At 43.0% G+C, this 17,964-nt stretch overlaps 1 protein-coding gene across 1 annotated transcript; it reads right to left on the bottom strand.

The window, feature by feature from the left end:
• NIFK (nucleolar protein interacting with the FHA domain of MKI67) lies at positions 7,136–17,508 on the bottom strand. Its single transcript, XM_005676268.3, has 7 exons — positions 17,322–17,508; positions 16,088–16,225; positions 10,920–11,028; positions 9,087–9,298; positions 8,494–8,562; positions 8,302–8,370; positions 7,136–8,031 (listed from the first exon to the last, which is right to left on the bottom strand). The coding sequence occupies exons 1-7, from the start codon at positions 17,424–17,426 to the stop codon at positions 7,843–7,845; spliced, it is 891 nt and encodes a 296-aa protein (XP_005676325.1). The 5' UTR covers positions 17,427–17,508; the 3' UTR covers positions 7,136–7,842.

Here is a 17,964-nt window from a genome sequence, read left to right as displayed (position 1 = left end):
GTACTAGAGTGCCCCAGCTCTCTCACCACCTCCTCTAGGGCTCACTAGGTCTTAGGACTGCAACCTGAATCTCTGTCTTCAGCTCAGAGGTCTCCACTGAATATCAGACTGTATGTCCAATTGTACCTGTCATCTCTGTAAGTGGCTTTTGGCAGGAAAGAGGTTTCTGCAGGAGGCCACTTTGTCTTGTTATTAACCTTAAACCAGGCGCCCCCTTGATCTACTCAGTTCTGGCCCTAGCACACCTTTCAGATCTTTTAATCACACAATACCTTGTCTAACATATTGGTTCTTCCCGCAGATCAAAGAAGAGAAATGAAGAACAAGTAACTAACAGAGACCAGATCTCTTCCCCAGCTTCCCCTTCAGTAATCTCAGGAATAAACTGTGTAAACAGATAGCATCAGGAGCAGTCCTAGCAGCAGCCTGTACACAGTAAAGGGTGGCAGCCACTCTGACCCCTCATCTCAGTGATTCACTGAGATTACTTCCCTCTTTCTCTTTAAAAACTTTCATGGCCAGACTTCCCTACTGGCTCAGTGGTAAAGGATCGGCCTGCCAGTGCAGGAGACACGGGCTGGATCCTCCAGGAAGAGCCCATGTGCCTTGGAGCAACCGAGCCCATGCACCACAATTACTGAGCCTGTGCTCTAGAGCCTGGGAGCTGCAGCTACTGAAGCCCTGTGGGTTCCAGAGGCTGTGCTCTGCAGCAAGAGAAGCCACTGGAATGAGAAACCCTGGAACCACACCTAGAGGGGAGCCCCTGCTCACTGCAATGAGAAAAATCTTGCATAGCAACAAAGACCCAGCAAAGCCAAAAATGAATAAATAAAATCATTAAAAAAAAAAAAAAACAACTTTCATGGCAGAGCAAAATCTTCAGAGGTGGTATATGGGGTACACTGAGCCCACCATCTCTAGATTGCCTGCATTCTGATTAAAGGCAACTTTCCTTTCTACCTACATTTGGCTCTCTCTTAAACATTTATTTATTCTTTTTATGGCTGCACAGCTTCAGGATCTTAGTTTCCTGACCAGAGATTGAACCCATGTCCTCAGCAGCGAAAGGACAGAGTCCTAACCACTGATCCCCAGGGGATTCCCTCAGTCATTGATTTTTGAGCAGCAGCAGCCAGACTTGAGTTCAGGAACATCTCCAGGCAGTCTGATGGGCACCTCTGACTTCCACCTGGCATGTAGCTGCTGGTCCCCGACCTTCCTTGAAGCACCTTCTCACAGGTTTCCTCATCTCAGTCAGTGCAGCTCTTTTCTTCCAGATACTGTGGCCAAAACAGTTGGCGTCAAACTCGACTCCTTTTTTCCCTTTCACACAATGTCAACATCAGCAATCTCTCTGTCCACCTTCACACCATCTCCGTCGAGCACCCCTCCCCTCCTTCATTGTATCACCCTGGTCCAGCCCACTATGGATGCCTGCTGGATGAAGGAAGGCCTGGGCATCAACTTCCTCTTGGGTGGTTTTTCAGGCTGTTTCAGTACAGCAGGGATCCTTTGAAAATGTAAACCCAACCAGGGACTCCCTGGAAGTCCAGTGGTTAGGAGTCAGCACTTCTACTGCCTTGGCCAGGGTTCAATCCCTGGCTTGGAAGCTAAGATCCTGCAAGCTGTGCCACACAGCCCCCCACCCCCACAACCCCCTACTAAATGTAAATTCACCAGTGCTCTGAGGACCTGCCCCATCTGGCATCACTTTCCTCCCCCCTCATTCCTCCCACTGCCCTCTTCTGTCAACTCTGTGCCAGCTACACTGGTCTCTTTTTAAAATTTAATTATTTAGGGCTACACTGGGTCTTCATGCTTTGTGCAGGCTTTCTCTAGTTGTGACAGTGGGGACTATCTCATTGAGTTAATGAAACAAATATGATGTACCAGCATTGTTTCAATCCCTGGGGTGTAACCATTACTAGGACAAAGCTCCTACCCTCAGGAATACTGGTAGTTGGGATGGGCTGTTGAAGCTGAAGCTCCAGTACATTGGTCACCTGATGCCAAGAGTCGACTCATTGGAAAAGATCCTGATGCTGGGAAAGATTGAGGGCAGGAGAAGGGGGCGACAGAGGATGAGGTGGTTGGATGGCATCACCAACTCTATGGACATGAGTTTGAGCAAGCTCTGGGAGATGGTGAAGGACAGGGAAGCCTGGAGTGCTACAGTCCATGCGGTTGCAAAGAAATGACTTAGCAACTAAACAGCAACGAACAGACAACGAAGAGGAAACAAACAAGGCTTCTTTTTTCCAGAAACTGGGCAGCTTCCTGGGGAGGCAGCACCCCAAGAGGACGAGGGAGGAGCACTTCTCCAGCTGAGGGATATGGCTGGTGGGGTGGAGCCCAGCGAGCAATTGAACAGGATGGGACAGATTGATGTTTCACTCGGAACAGTTCGAACTTTTGTACCTTTTGCATGTAGTACCTATTCAGGCAATAACTTAAATTGAAAAAAATAAAACGAAAAAGTCACCAGAAAACCTTAAATAATGAGCTAGGTGAGTAACATGCCTTTATATGGCTGATTCTACATTAACATTAAATCAGATAACTGAGAAGGCAATGGCAACCCACTCCAGTGTTCTTGCCTGGAGAATCCCAGGGACGGGGAGCCTGGTGGGCTGCCGTCTATGGGGTCGCACAGAGTCGGACATGGCTGAAGTGACTTAGCAGTAGCTAGCAGTAGCAGTAGCTATGTATAAATATGCAAGGTAGGAAACACTTCTACAATTTGCATTTACTAAACAACTTGCTTGCATTTTTTAATGTACCAGACATGCATTGGTAGTCTTTTTGTAAAGCTAATTAGAAAAAAGCCACAATATTTATCATCTAGCTAAGTGTTAAAGCAGAAATAGAAGAAAAATTGACACCTTCCTTCAGAAGAAAAAAATCATCAGTGGTGATCCTGTATCCCTGCCAAAAACCATCTGAATAGTTTCTCTCTTGGACAGACAATTCAGATTGTTCCCTTGGTTTCTCGTGCAAAAGCTGTGCTTCTTCTCTTGAGCCAAGGCCACAGCTCTTCCCTCTGGTGCTCAAGTCATAGGAGAACCTGTGAATGGAGCCACCAGAGACCAGCAGCGTCGCTCAGGACACATCTGCTGCGGCAACTATGTTTGGCAAGTATCGAATGTCTGAACTTCTTTTCCTGGGCAGCGTAGGGTTGACAGCGCTTATTCATAATGGGAAATTCTAAACTTGGCCACTGATGAGCACAAAAATGTAACTTCCATAACACAGAACACATTTCCTTCTGTCAGCATACACACAGAGGCAGACCAGGCCACCCAGATACTTGGTGAGCAATTTGTTTCTAAAACTGATTGCTTCCTGAGTCAGGAGAAATTTGTAGATAAGCATGTGAAATATTCTCTGGATCAATGGAGCAGTAACTGAAACCCTGACTTCCCAAACAATTATGTTTTGTTTCTGTTTTTGTTCCTAAGAGGAAAATGGCCAGAAATATAACACCTAGATAGAACTTGAAAATAATTTCAACATGTTGAGATTCACTAATTGAAATAGAAAAATGTCCCAGGGAATTTCCTGGTGGTCCAGTGGTTAAGACTCTGAGCTTTCACTGCCAAGGGCCTGTAAAACAGGGTTCAATTCCTGTTTGAAAAATTAAGACCCTGTAAGCTGCATGGTGCGAAAAAAAGAAAAAAAAAGCCCCAATCTGATTATTTTGTGCTTTTAATTTGGGCCTCATGAATAAAAAACCTAAATGAGCACAGAGTGTGGACAATAGGAAGTACTCTGAATAGAATGGGCTAAAGATTGTGTTTACAGTGATGATAACAGTAAAGCTAAGTTCTCTTATATGAACTTTTCTTTTTAAATACAGCCACCAAATTCTAATACACACTGGGGAACACCAAATCATAAAACCATTTTCCCAGATTTATTGTCCAATAACCCTAAGCTATGCTTATTCATAACTATATGCAATTTCATAAGCTAGAAACTATCATGGTTCATTTCATCAGTATGTTGTATTACTGGTTATCTGACATCCTTTTGCAAGTATGTTTTTAACAATAACCAATTACCCAAAGAATGTTACTAAGCACCCAGTTGCTTAAGAGTCATTTCATAGTGGCAGTTTCTATCTTTAGTTGTCTAGAAATTGGTGCTGTGTGGGGGGAGGGGTGTAAAAAGATGCTTCTCAGGGAGGTCATTTCTTTTAAATTGAAATGTAGTTGATTTACAATGTTGTGTTAATTCCATCCATACAACAGTGACTCAGTTATACATATGTATTTTTAACATTAATTTCCATTAAGGTTTATCAGGATATTGAATACAGTTTCCAGTACTATTCAGTAGGACCTTGTTGTTAACCCATTCTATAGTTTTTAGAATAATAGTTTTTCTCAGGGAAGTCTTGTTTAAAAAATAATTAGGGTATAAACCCCTTTAATAATTCTGTATTTTGCTAGCCCCTTAAATGGAGAGGATTGTAGATCTAAAGTGCCTGGGATCTACTGCCATCTAGTGTTAGGCTGCTGACAGCTACTTCAAAACTGAGCTCCGAAGAATGGAACTTCTCGGCTCCTCCCACGCCTGCCCCAGTGCCCCACTTCTGCCTCCGTTCCAGAGTCACCAGCTCATGTCAGCACAAGGCTTTTGCGTCTTTCCTTTTTTCCACTGTCACTAACAATCTAGCTTTCATGCCGATCTTGTTGGAAGGACGTCAAAAGTCAACTGAATTGGCTCACCATATGCTATTTCTGGGCAAGTTCTTTAAGCTCTCTGGGCTTCAGTCTCCTCATCATTCAGACAGGAACAGAAGTGTCTAACTTCATAGGTTGTCCTGATTAAATGAGCTAATACACATGCAAGGATTTAATAAATGTTCATTATCATCACACATCTACCATGCATGAGTCCTTAATGGAAATACAAGTATTGAAAATAGTCTGAGGAATTCCCTGGAGGTCCAGTTAAGTTAGGACTCAGCACTTTCACTGCAGCAGCCGAGTCCAACCCCTGGTCGGGGAAATAAGATGCCACAGAGCTGAAAAGAGGAAACAGCTTGTATTACTTTTAATTTTATTATCAGAAGGCAGAAATTTGGTTCCATAAGACAATTCAGGCTGCTTGTTTTTCAGAGGTCCATTCTGGATAAAAAGTCCTTTGCAAATATTTGCACCCAGGCTATAGCTTCTCCTCTTAAAAAAAACTGAAGTTATAAAGTTAGTTTCAGGTGTACAGCAAAGTGATTCAGTTTATATGTGTATTTATTTTCAGATTATTTTCCATTATGGGTTATTACAAGATATTGAGTCCAGCTTCCTGTGCTATACAACAGGTTCTTGTTATCTGTTTCATATACAGTAGTGTGTATGTTAATCCCAAACTCCTAAATTCTCTATCCTCACCCTTAACTATGTTTTTTTTAGCTGCATGGGCAGCTTGCAGGATCCCTACCAGGGAACTTCCTGAAACTCACTTCTCAATTTTTTTCAACTATTTAAAAATGTAAAACAAAACTCTGCAGTGGGTTGGATTGGGCAGCAGGATAACTGGTCGCTTTGAGGGCCACAGGCTGACCCATGATGTAGTTAGGTTTGGGCCTTGTGATTTTTTCTGCCTATCAGTTCAGTTCAGTTCAGTTGCTCAGCCGTGTCCGACTCTTTGCGACCCCATGAATCGCAGCACGCCAGGCCTCCCTGTCCATCACCAACTCCCGGAGTTCACTCAGACTCACATCCATTGAGTCAGTGATGCCATCCAGCCATCTCATCCTCTGTCGTCCCCTTCTCCTCCTGCCTCCAATCCCTCCCAGCATGAGTCTTTTCCAATGAATGAACTCTTCTCAAGAGGTGGCCAAAGTACTGGCGTTCCAGCCTCAGCATCAGTCCTTCCAATAACACCCAGGACTGGTCTTCTTTAGGATGGACTGGTTGGATCTCCTTGCAGTCCAAGGGACTCGCAAGAGTCTTCTCCAGCACCACAGTTCAAAAGCATCAAATTACTTGTATACACTCATCACACTTGTGGGCTGAGAGCAGCCACGGGCATCACTGCACAGGGGACAGAAGCCCTGCTGTGCCTACCTGTGTCAGTCTTTGAACAGCTTTTGCCGTATTGCAGTGAGAGACTCATGATCCATCAGCCACGGTTATAACTTCCAGATTCTTGATTTTCTCCCTACAAAATCTGAGGATCAACCCCACACTACTTTGACAAATGCTCCTAATATGGTCCCCAGGAAAATGTTAACTTCAACTCTCTGCCATGATATATGCTAAAAATCACTCTCCCCATTCAGCTCCAGGGTACATCAAAAAACTCCTCACACATCAAGTGATGATGATCAGTACCATGCTGGAAGAGGAGTGTCTGGGCAGTAGGTCAGGAAACGGAAATAATAAAAATGTCAGGCTGCATTGATAAGCTTATCTGGTGCTTTCCCAGAAACGGAAACCAGATGGATTTCTACATCCACAAATTCAGACATGGTTCAAAGAGGTAGGCAGTTCTGTTACTCATTCAATTTAATTAAACAAAATGAACATAGTCTGTATAGGGACTAATCTAGAGCTAAGATGTTCTTGGTATGGTTTTGGGTGCACTGTGGCTTTGTTGGTCTCTGTGGGCTTTCTCTCCTTGCAGTGAGCAGGGGCTGGTCTCAGGTTGCAGGGCACAGGCTTCTCACTGCAGTGGCTTCTCTTGTTGCGGACAATGGGCTCTAGGGGCGCAGGTTTAGTTGCTCTGTGGCATGTAGAATCTTGGGGACCAGGGATGAACCTGTGTCCCTTGCACTGACTGGCAAATTCTTAACCACTGGACCACCAGGAAAGTCCCTATGCTCTGTGTATTAAAACTGATTCACCTAGGTCAGTATTATCATCATTATATTAAACAAATATTATATGAAAAAATGTTTGGTGGTAATGAATCCTTTTAACGAAACTGAATTAGCTGATCCCTTGTGGCTCAGCTGGTAATGAATCCACCTGCAATGCAGGAGACCTGGGTTCGATCCCTGGGTTGGGAAGATCTCCTGGAGAAGGGAAAGGCCACCTGCTCCAGTATTCTGTCCTGGAGAATTCCATGGACTGTACTGTATTAGTCGTTGGGGTCGCAAAGAGTCGGATACGACTCAAGAGACTCTTACTTCACTTCAAAAAGCAAAACCCAACAATTTTTTATTTCAGGATATCCAAGTTCCCCTTGCATACAAAAAAACCAGAAAAAGTTTATCTGGTGGTCACTACATGAATCTTGAAACCAAATTCCTGATTGATGATACTGATAGAAGATGGTAGTTATTAATTAATACATGCCAGCCCACCACAAACTAATTTAACATTGGTAAAAATGATTGTATATACATAAATGAATCTCTATTAGTACTGACACCTCCTTCTCATTCCCCATAGAATCCAACTTCTAGTTTCAGCCATTTAATGGGTTAAATGTGCTTGGTCTAACAGAGAACTATTTTGATGGTCAAGCAAGATTTTCTTTATTTGATGGTTAACAACAAAGTTACAGTTTAGTGCTTAAATCAGCAGTTAATAGTGATCTTCTCTCCAGGCAGAGTAACTAAAAGCAGCTGTGAAAACCGCTAAGAAAACTAGAGACAGGACAAGAGGCAGTGGAAGCCTGGCTGCTGTAAACTGGTGTGCACCTCTGTATCTCAGCAAGGGCAGGGAAGCCAGAATCACTGACTGCTTTCCTCAGTGACTTGAATTGACAGTTTTTTCCCAACTATCTTGTTACTGGTTGCATTCCACTATATCTAGTTAAATATACAGAATTAGTCTTCATAATAAAATCATCTTTTCAGAAGAACTATACACAATACATAAAAAAAAAAAATCACTGATTGTGTTTTCTTCGTCTTTTTTTCTTTGAACTTGCAGGTGGTTGAGTCTCCTGTGTTTCTTCTTTTACACCAGATACGGGATGTTTGAAAACTATTTCATTGTCTTTATCATCATCATTCATTTTAGCCACTTCAGATTTTCGTTTCTCCAAAAATGTTGGTGTACAAACTGGTGTGGGACCCTGGGTTCAAGTGAAAGATTATAACATATAAATGTGGGAAGATATTAGGAATGACCCTCTCCCACTAGCTCTCCTCTATTTTTTGGTAAGTTATGCGTATTATTTTAGGCCTGTTTCCATCATTTGATGAGACAGCTGCACACGATCAAGCACTTAGGTGCTTATCACACTTCGTCACAAGACTGAGCAAGCAAAGTGACAGTAGCAGCAACTGCCTGTCCTCCTTTAAACTGTAATACCGGATCCCCAGAATACTGAAGACAATCTTACCTGGCTATCCACCGCCTTCTCAGGAGTCTTAGGAGTGACTGAAGCGGCTTTCTTCTTCTTACGTAAAGCCTTCAATAAATTTTAAGAGACTACGTCAATCTGCGTGTTGACTAGACACAGTAGTCCTGGATGGACTTCCCCATTTCTCTTTCTCTAATATCAAGTAGGTAATATGATAAGCGAAAGTTTTACCTGGTGCTTTCTGGAATTTCGAGGACCAGTGTTTGAAGCATTTTCCTCATTTTTATGTAATACCTTAACCTAAACAAGCATAAAGAAGTAATAGAAAAAGAAGCTGTAAAACTAGCTGTCTCACTTATGTTTATTTTAAAACTTACCATTAGATTATTATACATATACTTATTAGTTAATTCTGACATAGACTTTTAGGACTATTTCCAATTTAAAAGGACCATGAAACAAAATTTTAACTAAAATGGCATAAAAAGGATGGTCACTTTACAGTCTTGGTATTTACTGGTAACATACAATAAACCAAACATTTAATCCTGGCAATGACACCTTTATTAGTAATCTATAAGCATTATGGTTTTCGGTCAAGTAAGGTTTCACTGATTCAATCATCTAAACTGCTAAATCAGGTACGTGTTGCAAATTGGTTTAATCCCTTTCAGGATTTTCTCCCCGTGTAGTGTAACAGAAATACTAGGACAGCTTGACAAACCTACAAAGACAAGCCTACAATGACTGCAGTTTCAAAAAACCAGTCAAAACCTAGTAGGGGGAGATACTGGGTTAGACATTTTATACAAAAGTATACTCACCAATGAAGGGAAATCATAATCAATCCCCTTTTTAGCCAATCTCTTTCTGAGTAATTTTTCCTTCTTTTTAAACCGCTCCTCCATCCGTAGCTTTTGAACAAGTGACCGATCCTGATTGTACCGTTTCACTGCTGGATATGATGGCCTTTTAAATGGCATATGCCACTCTCTAAAAAGTTCTTCATGTACCTTTTCAGGTGGTATAACATGGCCTACAATTAAAAAAAGAAAAAGAAAGTTCTCAACCGAGTAGGAGGGAAAGGCTTTTAATGAGAACTTCAGACTGTCCTGTGTCACCTTGTGTCACTTGTAGCATAATCAAATTGATGTGTCCCCCACTTACATGGAGCAGCCTGAAAGAATAAAGCAGGTCCCCAAGGGCAAGTCAGACAGCCCACAATTATCTACCACTCAGTCACTGTGTGCCAACAACGACTCCAGGACTAGAGATACACGAGTGAACAAGACGAGTGCACAGAGGAGAGTGTGGAAATTAAGTCTTAGGGTTCCCAAAGCTAAAAGGACTCCCACTCTTAGACTGCGTGACTCACGACAGCAGAAGCTCTTACCCTCCAGCTCATATCCTCCAGGCACCTGCCCAGGACTAAGGCAGCTCACTGCTTATCTGTATCTCTCTGCTTAGGGATGCATATTGGGCCCCTTATGCAGGGAAGCCAAAATCCCTAGGATCTACCCTCCACCAGTGATATATGGTACACAAATATCCCAGTTTCTGTGCTTGTCAGCTGGGATAATTCTGTTTCCCAAGGTGGCCAGCAGGAAGGAGCCCAAATGCCTAAATAACCTGCTTGCTAACATACCCTTTACTGACTTCCTTCCTCCCTGTCAAATCTCCACTCCTTACCAGTATTTCCCCAGGATCACCTCCAAGACAAACTACTCCCCTGAAAAAAAAAAAAGGTGGGGATGTGGCTAACACCTCATATCAGAGTTCGGAACTGTTTGTGCCATCCTTCAGAAGTCAGGTGGAGCACAGCAGGGATCTCATACATGTGGTCACCCAACCACCCACTTCGTCCTGGCAAGAGCCACATTTTTCATGTGCAAATAACACCTAGGATCTCAGGGGGCTCCTGACCCCTCTCACAGCAATAGGAACGAAGATGAAGAGGTGTGACCTGGGTGCTGGCTCCGGATGGGCTGCTCTGGGGAGGCGGGTAGGTGGGAGCCCCACCTCCTGCAGGATGAGCGTCTGCTACTGTCACCCTTGCCCTTCCGATGGTTTCTCTGCAGACGAGCTGCAGCCAAGGCCACGAAGACTGGCTGACATGTGACTCCTCACCCTGAACATCATCCTGTCCAGGACCATTAGTGGTTTCCGCTGTCCTCGGCATGTATTCTAAACTGCTTTACATGGCTTCTGGTAACCTGACCTCACTCGTCTATTTCTCCTCCCTCATCTCTCGCTATGCTCCTTGCAGGCAATTACGTTTGTCACTGGCTTGGCGTTTGCTGCTCCCCCACCAAATTCTCAGTTCCACCCCTTCACCTGGCGGTTATTTAACCTTCAGGTTCCAACTTTAATGACTCTTCCTCAGGGAAGCCTCCCATACCCCACCAGGAAGCCCTTCCTATTTACTCCTCAAGGAAACTGTTCCAACTCCGTCTCAGCAGAAAACAGCTCTCATTCTGGAAATCTTAAAATTCCAGTTCAAATCTATCTTGAAAATGTACTTAAATTGTTGCACCACTGCTTAGGAGACTCATCCCAGGGACGAGGTGGGACGTCCGAACAGCTAAGCAACCCCCCACCACAGCCGTTGTCAGCAGGAGCATCCCTGAGATCCCACAGGCTAAGAACTGGGTACTTACACTTCAAGAGTCTTTCACCAAAAAGGTAGTTGTTCATTGTTTCAGCAGCTATTTTGGCAACATCTTCAGATTCAAACTCCACAAAGCCGTAGCCTTTGCTATTTCCAGTCTGCAATGACAAATCCACCACAAAAAGCAGAACAATTACATTCTAATGTGCCATCAAACTCCTAAAATGTCATTAAATAATGTACATTAGCTGTGTCTGACTCCTGCCACACCATGGACTGTAGCCTGCCAGGCTCCTCTGTTCATGGGATTTTCCAGCCAAGAATGCTAGAGTGGGTTGCCATTTCCTTCTTCAGGGGATCTTCCCAATCCAGGGATTGAACCTGGGTGTCCTGCACTGCAGGCAGATACCGACTGAGCTACCAGGGAATTCCCAGTAGGAACAGCATTAAGGAATAACATTAAGGCACCTTTAATTTTCAACTTCAAATCACATAGTGTGCAGACTGTTACAGGGAAAGAAAAGATCCAAAATAGTCTAAATTTGCCACTGGTTTTGAAGATTTCCTGGGATTTTGATTACATATGATAAATGATTACAGTTGGAATTTATTCAGCAGCAACAGCCAATATAAAGGAATCTGGTAGGTCCCATAGTCCTTTACTCATTGATCTCATATTATCCATCTACTTGGGAGATGGAATAAATGCGTCACAAAAAATACAGGTAATGTAATTCCCATTTATACAAAAAAAAATGAAAAGAAATTAAGCCAGTGTCTCTCAGCCCATCAATAAAACATCTCATTCACTGTCATGTTTAACAACGACCAATCATCTCCACATCTGAGGGCACAGGACCAGGGGCCACTCTCTCAGAGACACACATGCTGGGTTCTGGCCTCCACACCATAACAAAATGAGCTTGCTAACAAGAGTTCTAAAATCCAAATGCTCAGGTTTGGATCTGAGCTCTGACACTCAGATAAGCAATGTTTAAGCCTCAGTTTTTCCTTCTAGAAAATGAGGATAAAATAAACACTCTCACAGAGTTGCCATGAAAACACAAAATAACATGCAAGTGCTCCACACTTTTGTCAAGTATTAATACATGTTATTTTAGGGTGGCAGGGTATGCCTACCCCACATCTGCTCCTTTGGCAAATAATTATTCTGAGCTGAAGGTACTGAGAAATAGAGCAAGAAACTCTGCCCTCCCCTTATTTACCTAAAAACAGGACACAAATTTAGAAAGGTGTCCTCTCCCTTCTATCAGAAAGATGTTAGAGGAATCCACACAACAAACTTTACTAAGCAGATTTTATCACCGACATCCAAACCCGGGCATTTGGACTTTAGAGTTAGCCTCCTGCATATCTGCCTCCCCACAACTGGCAACCATATAAACTCAAAGCACTGTTCCCTCATCTTGTCACTCCTCAAAGTCAAAGTTCTAACAACCCTTTGAGCATTCCCATGAGTAAGCATACATTTTAGTCTTTTTAATCTCTCAGTTTTTCAGTCCAATTTATAGGGTCTCAGCCTAGGGCAGTAGAAAAATAACTTTTCCTCCTCCACAGTTCCAATTCTTAGTGACAACAACTAGGAAAACTTTACAATCTTGCATTAAACAAATTATTTTCGGATATGGCTCAAAACTGGTCATGTGATCCTGGAAATAAGAAACCATTCACAGGCTGTGTGGCTTAACAGGAGTTGGGAGCCAGGAGGCTGACTCCTAGCTGTGCTAGTGACTAACAATCAGGACACAGCCTGCAACAGGATGATTCTGGTAAAACTTTAAATGTCTGACAATCCTCCTACCATCCCAACTCTCACTCAGGAGGCAAAGGATGGTGGGGTGTAAGACACTATATCTTTTGAAATCTGATGTGAAAATACATGTCAAGTGTCCCCAAAACCAAACACTCAAAAGCCAAAACCTTGACCTAGTAATCCAAGAAAGTTAGAAATACCAAGCAGATAGTCAAAACTGGGGTGGGTAGCTTTATAATATGCAACAAAGCTGGAAATGTTACATTTCAGTGCACCGCATCAAGGAGCAGACTTTCTAAGACAACCGGCCTCAACTCTTTAAAAGAGCCAATGTCAAGAAAAACCAAACAAGCAAAACAGGGATAGAGAGACTCTTCTACATATGGTGAAGAGCTAAACGATCAGGTGCAATGCATAAACCCTAACTGGATCCCAGAATGGCAGGGACTATTGGGGATATTTGAAGAGGAGTAGTAAATGAGATTATCATACTGTAATTATGTAGCAGTATTATGTCCTTATTCTTAGATTTATGATGATGTATTTATATTAAAGTATTACAACTGTCACTTTATTCAAAGGGTTAAAAAACCCAAAAAGGTATGTACGTTTTTATAGATATGACAACAGATGAAGCTAATGTGTCAGGATATTAACAATGAGTGAATTCAGGGGAGGATGTTCATTACACTTTCCTTTCTACTTCCCTGACAACATTTTCAAAACGCAAAGCTGGTGAACACAACTGCACTTCATTATGGAAAAACACTTACAAAATAACAACCCACAAAAGGCAGAAAAAAGTCTGAGGCGGATTCTTGTTGATGTATGGCAGAACCAATACAGGACTGTGAAGTAATTAACCTCCAATTAAAATAAATTTATATTTTAAAAAATAATAATAATAAAACAGAAAGTTGACCTTAGTAAAAAACAAAGATATAATAAACCAAAAAAAAAAAAGTCTTTGAAAAAGACAACAATAAGGACAAAAACATAAATAAGCGTTTCACAGAACACCAAAGGCTGATAAACAAATAATGATACTCAATCTCACTACTGCACTCATCTCACAGGCTAGTAAAGTAATGCTTAAAATTCTCCAAGCCAGGCTTCAGCAATACGTGAACCATGAACTTCCTGATGTTCAAGCTGGTTTTAGAAAAGGCAGAGGAACCAGAGATCAAATTGCCAATATCCACTGGATCATGGAAAAAGCAAGAGAGTTCCAGAAAAACATCTATTTCTGCTTTATTGACTATGCCAAAGCCTTTGACTGTGTGGATCACAATGAACTGTGGAAAATTCTGAAAGAGATGGGGATACCAGACCACCTGACCTGCCTCTTGAGAAACCTGAATGCAGGTCAGGAAGCAACAGTTAGAACAGGACATGGAACAACAGACTGGTTCCAAATAGGAAAAGGAGTACGTCAAGGCTGTATATTGTCACCCTGCTTATTTAACTTATATGCAGAGTACATCATGAGGAACGCTGAGCTGGAAGAAGCACAAGCTGGAATCAAGACTGCCAGGAGAAATATCAGTAACCTCAGATATGCAGATGACACCACCCTTATGGCAGAAAGTGAAGAGGAACTAAAAAGCCTCTTGATGAAAGTGAAAGAGGAGAGTGAAAAAGTTGGCTTAAAGCTCAACATTCAGAAAACGAAGATCATGGCATCTGGTCCCATCACTTAATGGGAAATAGATGGGGAAACAGTAGAAACAGTGTCAGACTTTCTTTTTGGGGCTCCAAAATCACTGCAGATGGTGATTGCAGCCATGAAATTAAAAGACGCTTACTCCTTGGAAGAAAAGTTATGACCAACCTAGATAGCATATTGAAAAGCAGAGACATTACTTTGCCAACAAAGGTCCGTCTAGTCAAGGCTATGTTTTTTCCAGTGGTCATATATGGGCGTGAGAGTTGGACTGTGAAGAAATCTGACTGCTGAAGAATTGATGCTTTTGAACTGTGGTGTTGGAGAAGACTCTTGAGAGTCCCTTGGACTGCAAGGAGATCCAACCAGTCCATCCGAAAGGAAATCAGTCCTGAATATTCATTGGAAGGACTGATATTGAAGCTGAAACTCCAATACTTTGGCCACCTGATGTGAAGAGCTGACTCACTGGAAAAGGCCCTGATGCTGGGAAAGATTGAGGGCAGGAGGAGAAGGGGATGACAGAGGATGAGATGGTTGGATGGCATCACCGACTCAATGGATATGGGTTTGGGTGGACTCCAGGAGTTGGTGATGGACGGGGAGGCCTGGCGTGATGTGATTCAAGGGGTCACAAAGAGTTGGACGCGACTGAACTGACTGAATCTCATTAAAAATGAGGCAGATCATTCTATACTCATCCAGAGGATATGCTATAAAGTGCTATTTTTCACACTCAGAGTTTGAAAAGTTTAAAAGCTACCCTTTTAAAGGGCAGCAGAATCAATTTATTATGTCAGAAATGTATTTTTAAATAAACTGAATGGGAAAGTTAAGTATCATCTTCCTAGAGTTTTATTTCAGTTAATGTTTATGTACAGGTCCATGTGTGCTGGCTTGTGCTGTAAAACTTACTTCTTATTATGGATTCAAGGTCTGAAAAATACTATTCAAGAGAAAGTCACCTATACCTGCACAAAGAATGTTCCCAGCAGTTTCATCGACAAGACTGGAAAAAAGCTAACGTTCAACAAGAGAATGGATAAACAAACTGCAGCATACTCAGGCAGTGACAACAGAGCAGGGACAAAAAATAGTTAACTCTGTTCTGTTGTAACTTAAGTGGTAAAATGTGAACAAACTGTATGAAGAAAAAAAGAGATTCCAATAACAAGAATTCTGTGGTTACAACCAATAGAAGTATGAGTATGTAGGAAAAAAATAAAGTTGGCCACACCCTATTACTGAAAGAAACCACACAAATCTTTATTAGGAGGTAGATATGATACACGGACATTTTTACAGTACTTTGTGTATCAGGCATTGTTCTAAGAATCTTATACTCATTACCTCATTTAAGCTTTGATTCAATACTCCGGAGAGGCTGGTGCAATTTTGCTCATATTTTACAAATCAGAAAACAAGCATGCAGGTTATAGAATTTGCCCAAAGTCATACAACCAACAAGGTATAGAGTCCAGCCTCACACTTAAGTTCATGAACCCCTGGCTTAGTAGTTACAGGATAAAAAGAACTCACTAGGACTGCCAATTTAATTTGAGGACTTGAGGCAATTACCTTAAAAAAAAAAAAAAAGTAAAATACACATTCACAGGAATACTAATTTTGTTCTCCGTCTGCTTCAGGTTCTAGACCTTATCCAATCCTTTTCTGGAATGTAGTGTGTGATAAGCAATAACATGCAAACACGCTCCAAAACCTGTCAAGGATGATATGCTTTTGGAAAATAAAACAATCTAATTCAAATCAAAAACCTTACCTTTTTACTCCTGGACAGTCTGAATCTTGTAACAGTGCCAAATTGGGAAAAATATGCTCGGATCTGGGTTTCATAAAGGGACGGTGGCAAGTGGCCCACATAGATTACTCCAGGAGTAGATTTTCGTTTCTCCTGTTGCTGAAAACATAAAGACCAGGGAAACATATATATATATGTCTTTTTTTTAATTAAAAAAAAATCACACTGCAACAAAACTTGTGAAACTCTGCTCTTAGATTAAGACAAGAGATCAAGAACCTACCCTGTATTTCCACTTACCACAACAGAAACGAATTAGCTGTTTAGATATAATGAAGAGACTTATGGTTGCCAAGAGGGGAGCGGGGTGGGGGAGGGGGAGTGGGAGTTTGGGGTTAGCAGATGCAAACTATTATATAGAAAATGCATACACAATAAGGTCCTACTGTATAGCACAGGAACTATATTCAACACCCCAGGAGAGATTAACACAACACTGTAAATCAACTATACTTCAATGAAAAAAAAAAAAAGGGTGTCCACACGAGACAACCGCCAAGCAGTAGCCTGTCTTTTCAGCTTCATACTCAGTAACTACACGCTGAATTAACAGATTAAAATCTTCTGGTCTAAGAACTCTAACAAACATACCCTTCAATATTGTTTGCAGATCACCGTTTACTCGCACCCAATAAAGAAACAATTTTAAGACGTCAGTAAACCTTCACGAAGCCTACTAACCTTTTAGTATCTCTGCCCTCGAACCCCTGCCTTCGGTAATACAGACTTTTAAGCTTTCCCATGTACATTTTGTGATAAAATCTTGGGCAAATATTACTGAACTTGATATCAGGGCCCCAAACAGCAAATAGAACTTGGGTAATACTGTCTTTTACGAATTCCAAAACCACTAACCAGGCAAACAAACCTCCCCAGTTTGGGGGCCCAGCCGAAGTAGGACTGGAGCTATCCGCGGGACGAGGGCCGACCCAACAGCTGGCTCTCCTTTCTTCGAGTATCCCCGCGATACCCACTCCTTACCTTACCTCCATAAGGACCCTAAGGCCCGCGCGGCCCAAAGCCGTCACTTCTCGGTCCTCCCGAGGAAACCTCGGCCCGCAAGCTCTTAAGGTCGGGGTCCGAGCTGGGTGACGCCGGAGGAAGCACAGGCTTGGTGAGGCCGAGGCGCGCGGGCGGGACCCCCAGACCCGGTCCGCGACCTCCCCTCGCGGTCGGGTTCGCGCCGGCCGCTCACCTTGGTCGCACGCCGACGAACCTGAGCCACCTCCTTTTTAAATTTGGCATCTTCCTGCGGGTTTAGGGACAGGAGCGGCTTTGCCGGGCCATCGAACGCCGCCATTCCGCCAACTCGTAAGAAGAGGAGACCCACGCGGTACACCCGGAAACGCCAGACCCTGTGCTTCCCCAAGCCGGAAGGGAGGGCGGGGCCTCCGGGGCGGGGCCTGGGTGGACGGCGCGGGGGCGGAGCCTGGGCGACAGCGTAGCGCGGGGGCGAGGCATAGGGCGTGGCGCAGCGCGTGAAAGGGCTCAAGGGGCTTCTCGACTGGCAGGTGTCGTTTAGCACGTTCAGAGTTGCCTCCTTTTGGAGGTGCTCATTCGCTTGGCTGCTCAATATTTAGATATCCTGCTTGACAGTGATTCTACCTGCCAACGAGGTCAGCTCTGTGTCCAGGAGCTCCCCTTGGGAGGGCTTTTCTAAGGTGATCTGATGCTTTAGCAAGGGCGTCGTCTTCTTTTGCCTACAGGAGATGGCTTTCACTCCTTGCATTGTTGCAGGGCTGGCCTCTTGGCTGTTCTCAAAATTAGATGTTTGATGTATGAATCAGATGCTGGTCTAGGATACAGAGCAGGTTCTACGGTTCCCTGAGGGTCCCTTC

This window comes from Capra hircus, chromosome 2 (assembly GCF_001704415.2).
Source record: "Capra hircus breed San Clemente chromosome 2, ASM170441v1, whole genome shotgun sequence".
In the NCBI taxonomy this organism is placed as follows: Eukaryota; Metazoa; Chordata; class Mammalia; order Artiodactyla; family Bovidae; genus Capra; species Capra hircus.
This window is presented reverse-complemented; position numbering and strand designations above follow the sequence as displayed.

Bases quoted from the DNA above. Each gene is read 5' to 3' on its own strand.
- NIFK (XM_005676268.3), bottom strand. From the start codon at position 17,426: ATGGCGGCGTTCGATGGCCCGGCAAAGCCGCTCCTGTCCCTAAACCCG. The intron at 9,299-10,919 runs GTAAGTACCCAG...TTTTAATTGTAG, and splicing joins TGGTGAAAGACTCTTGAAGT to GCCATGTTATACCACCTGAA. The intron at 8,371-8,493 runs GTAAAACTTTCG...AATTTATTGAAG, and splicing joins GAAATTCCAGAAAGCACCAG to GCTTTACGTAAGAAGAAGAA.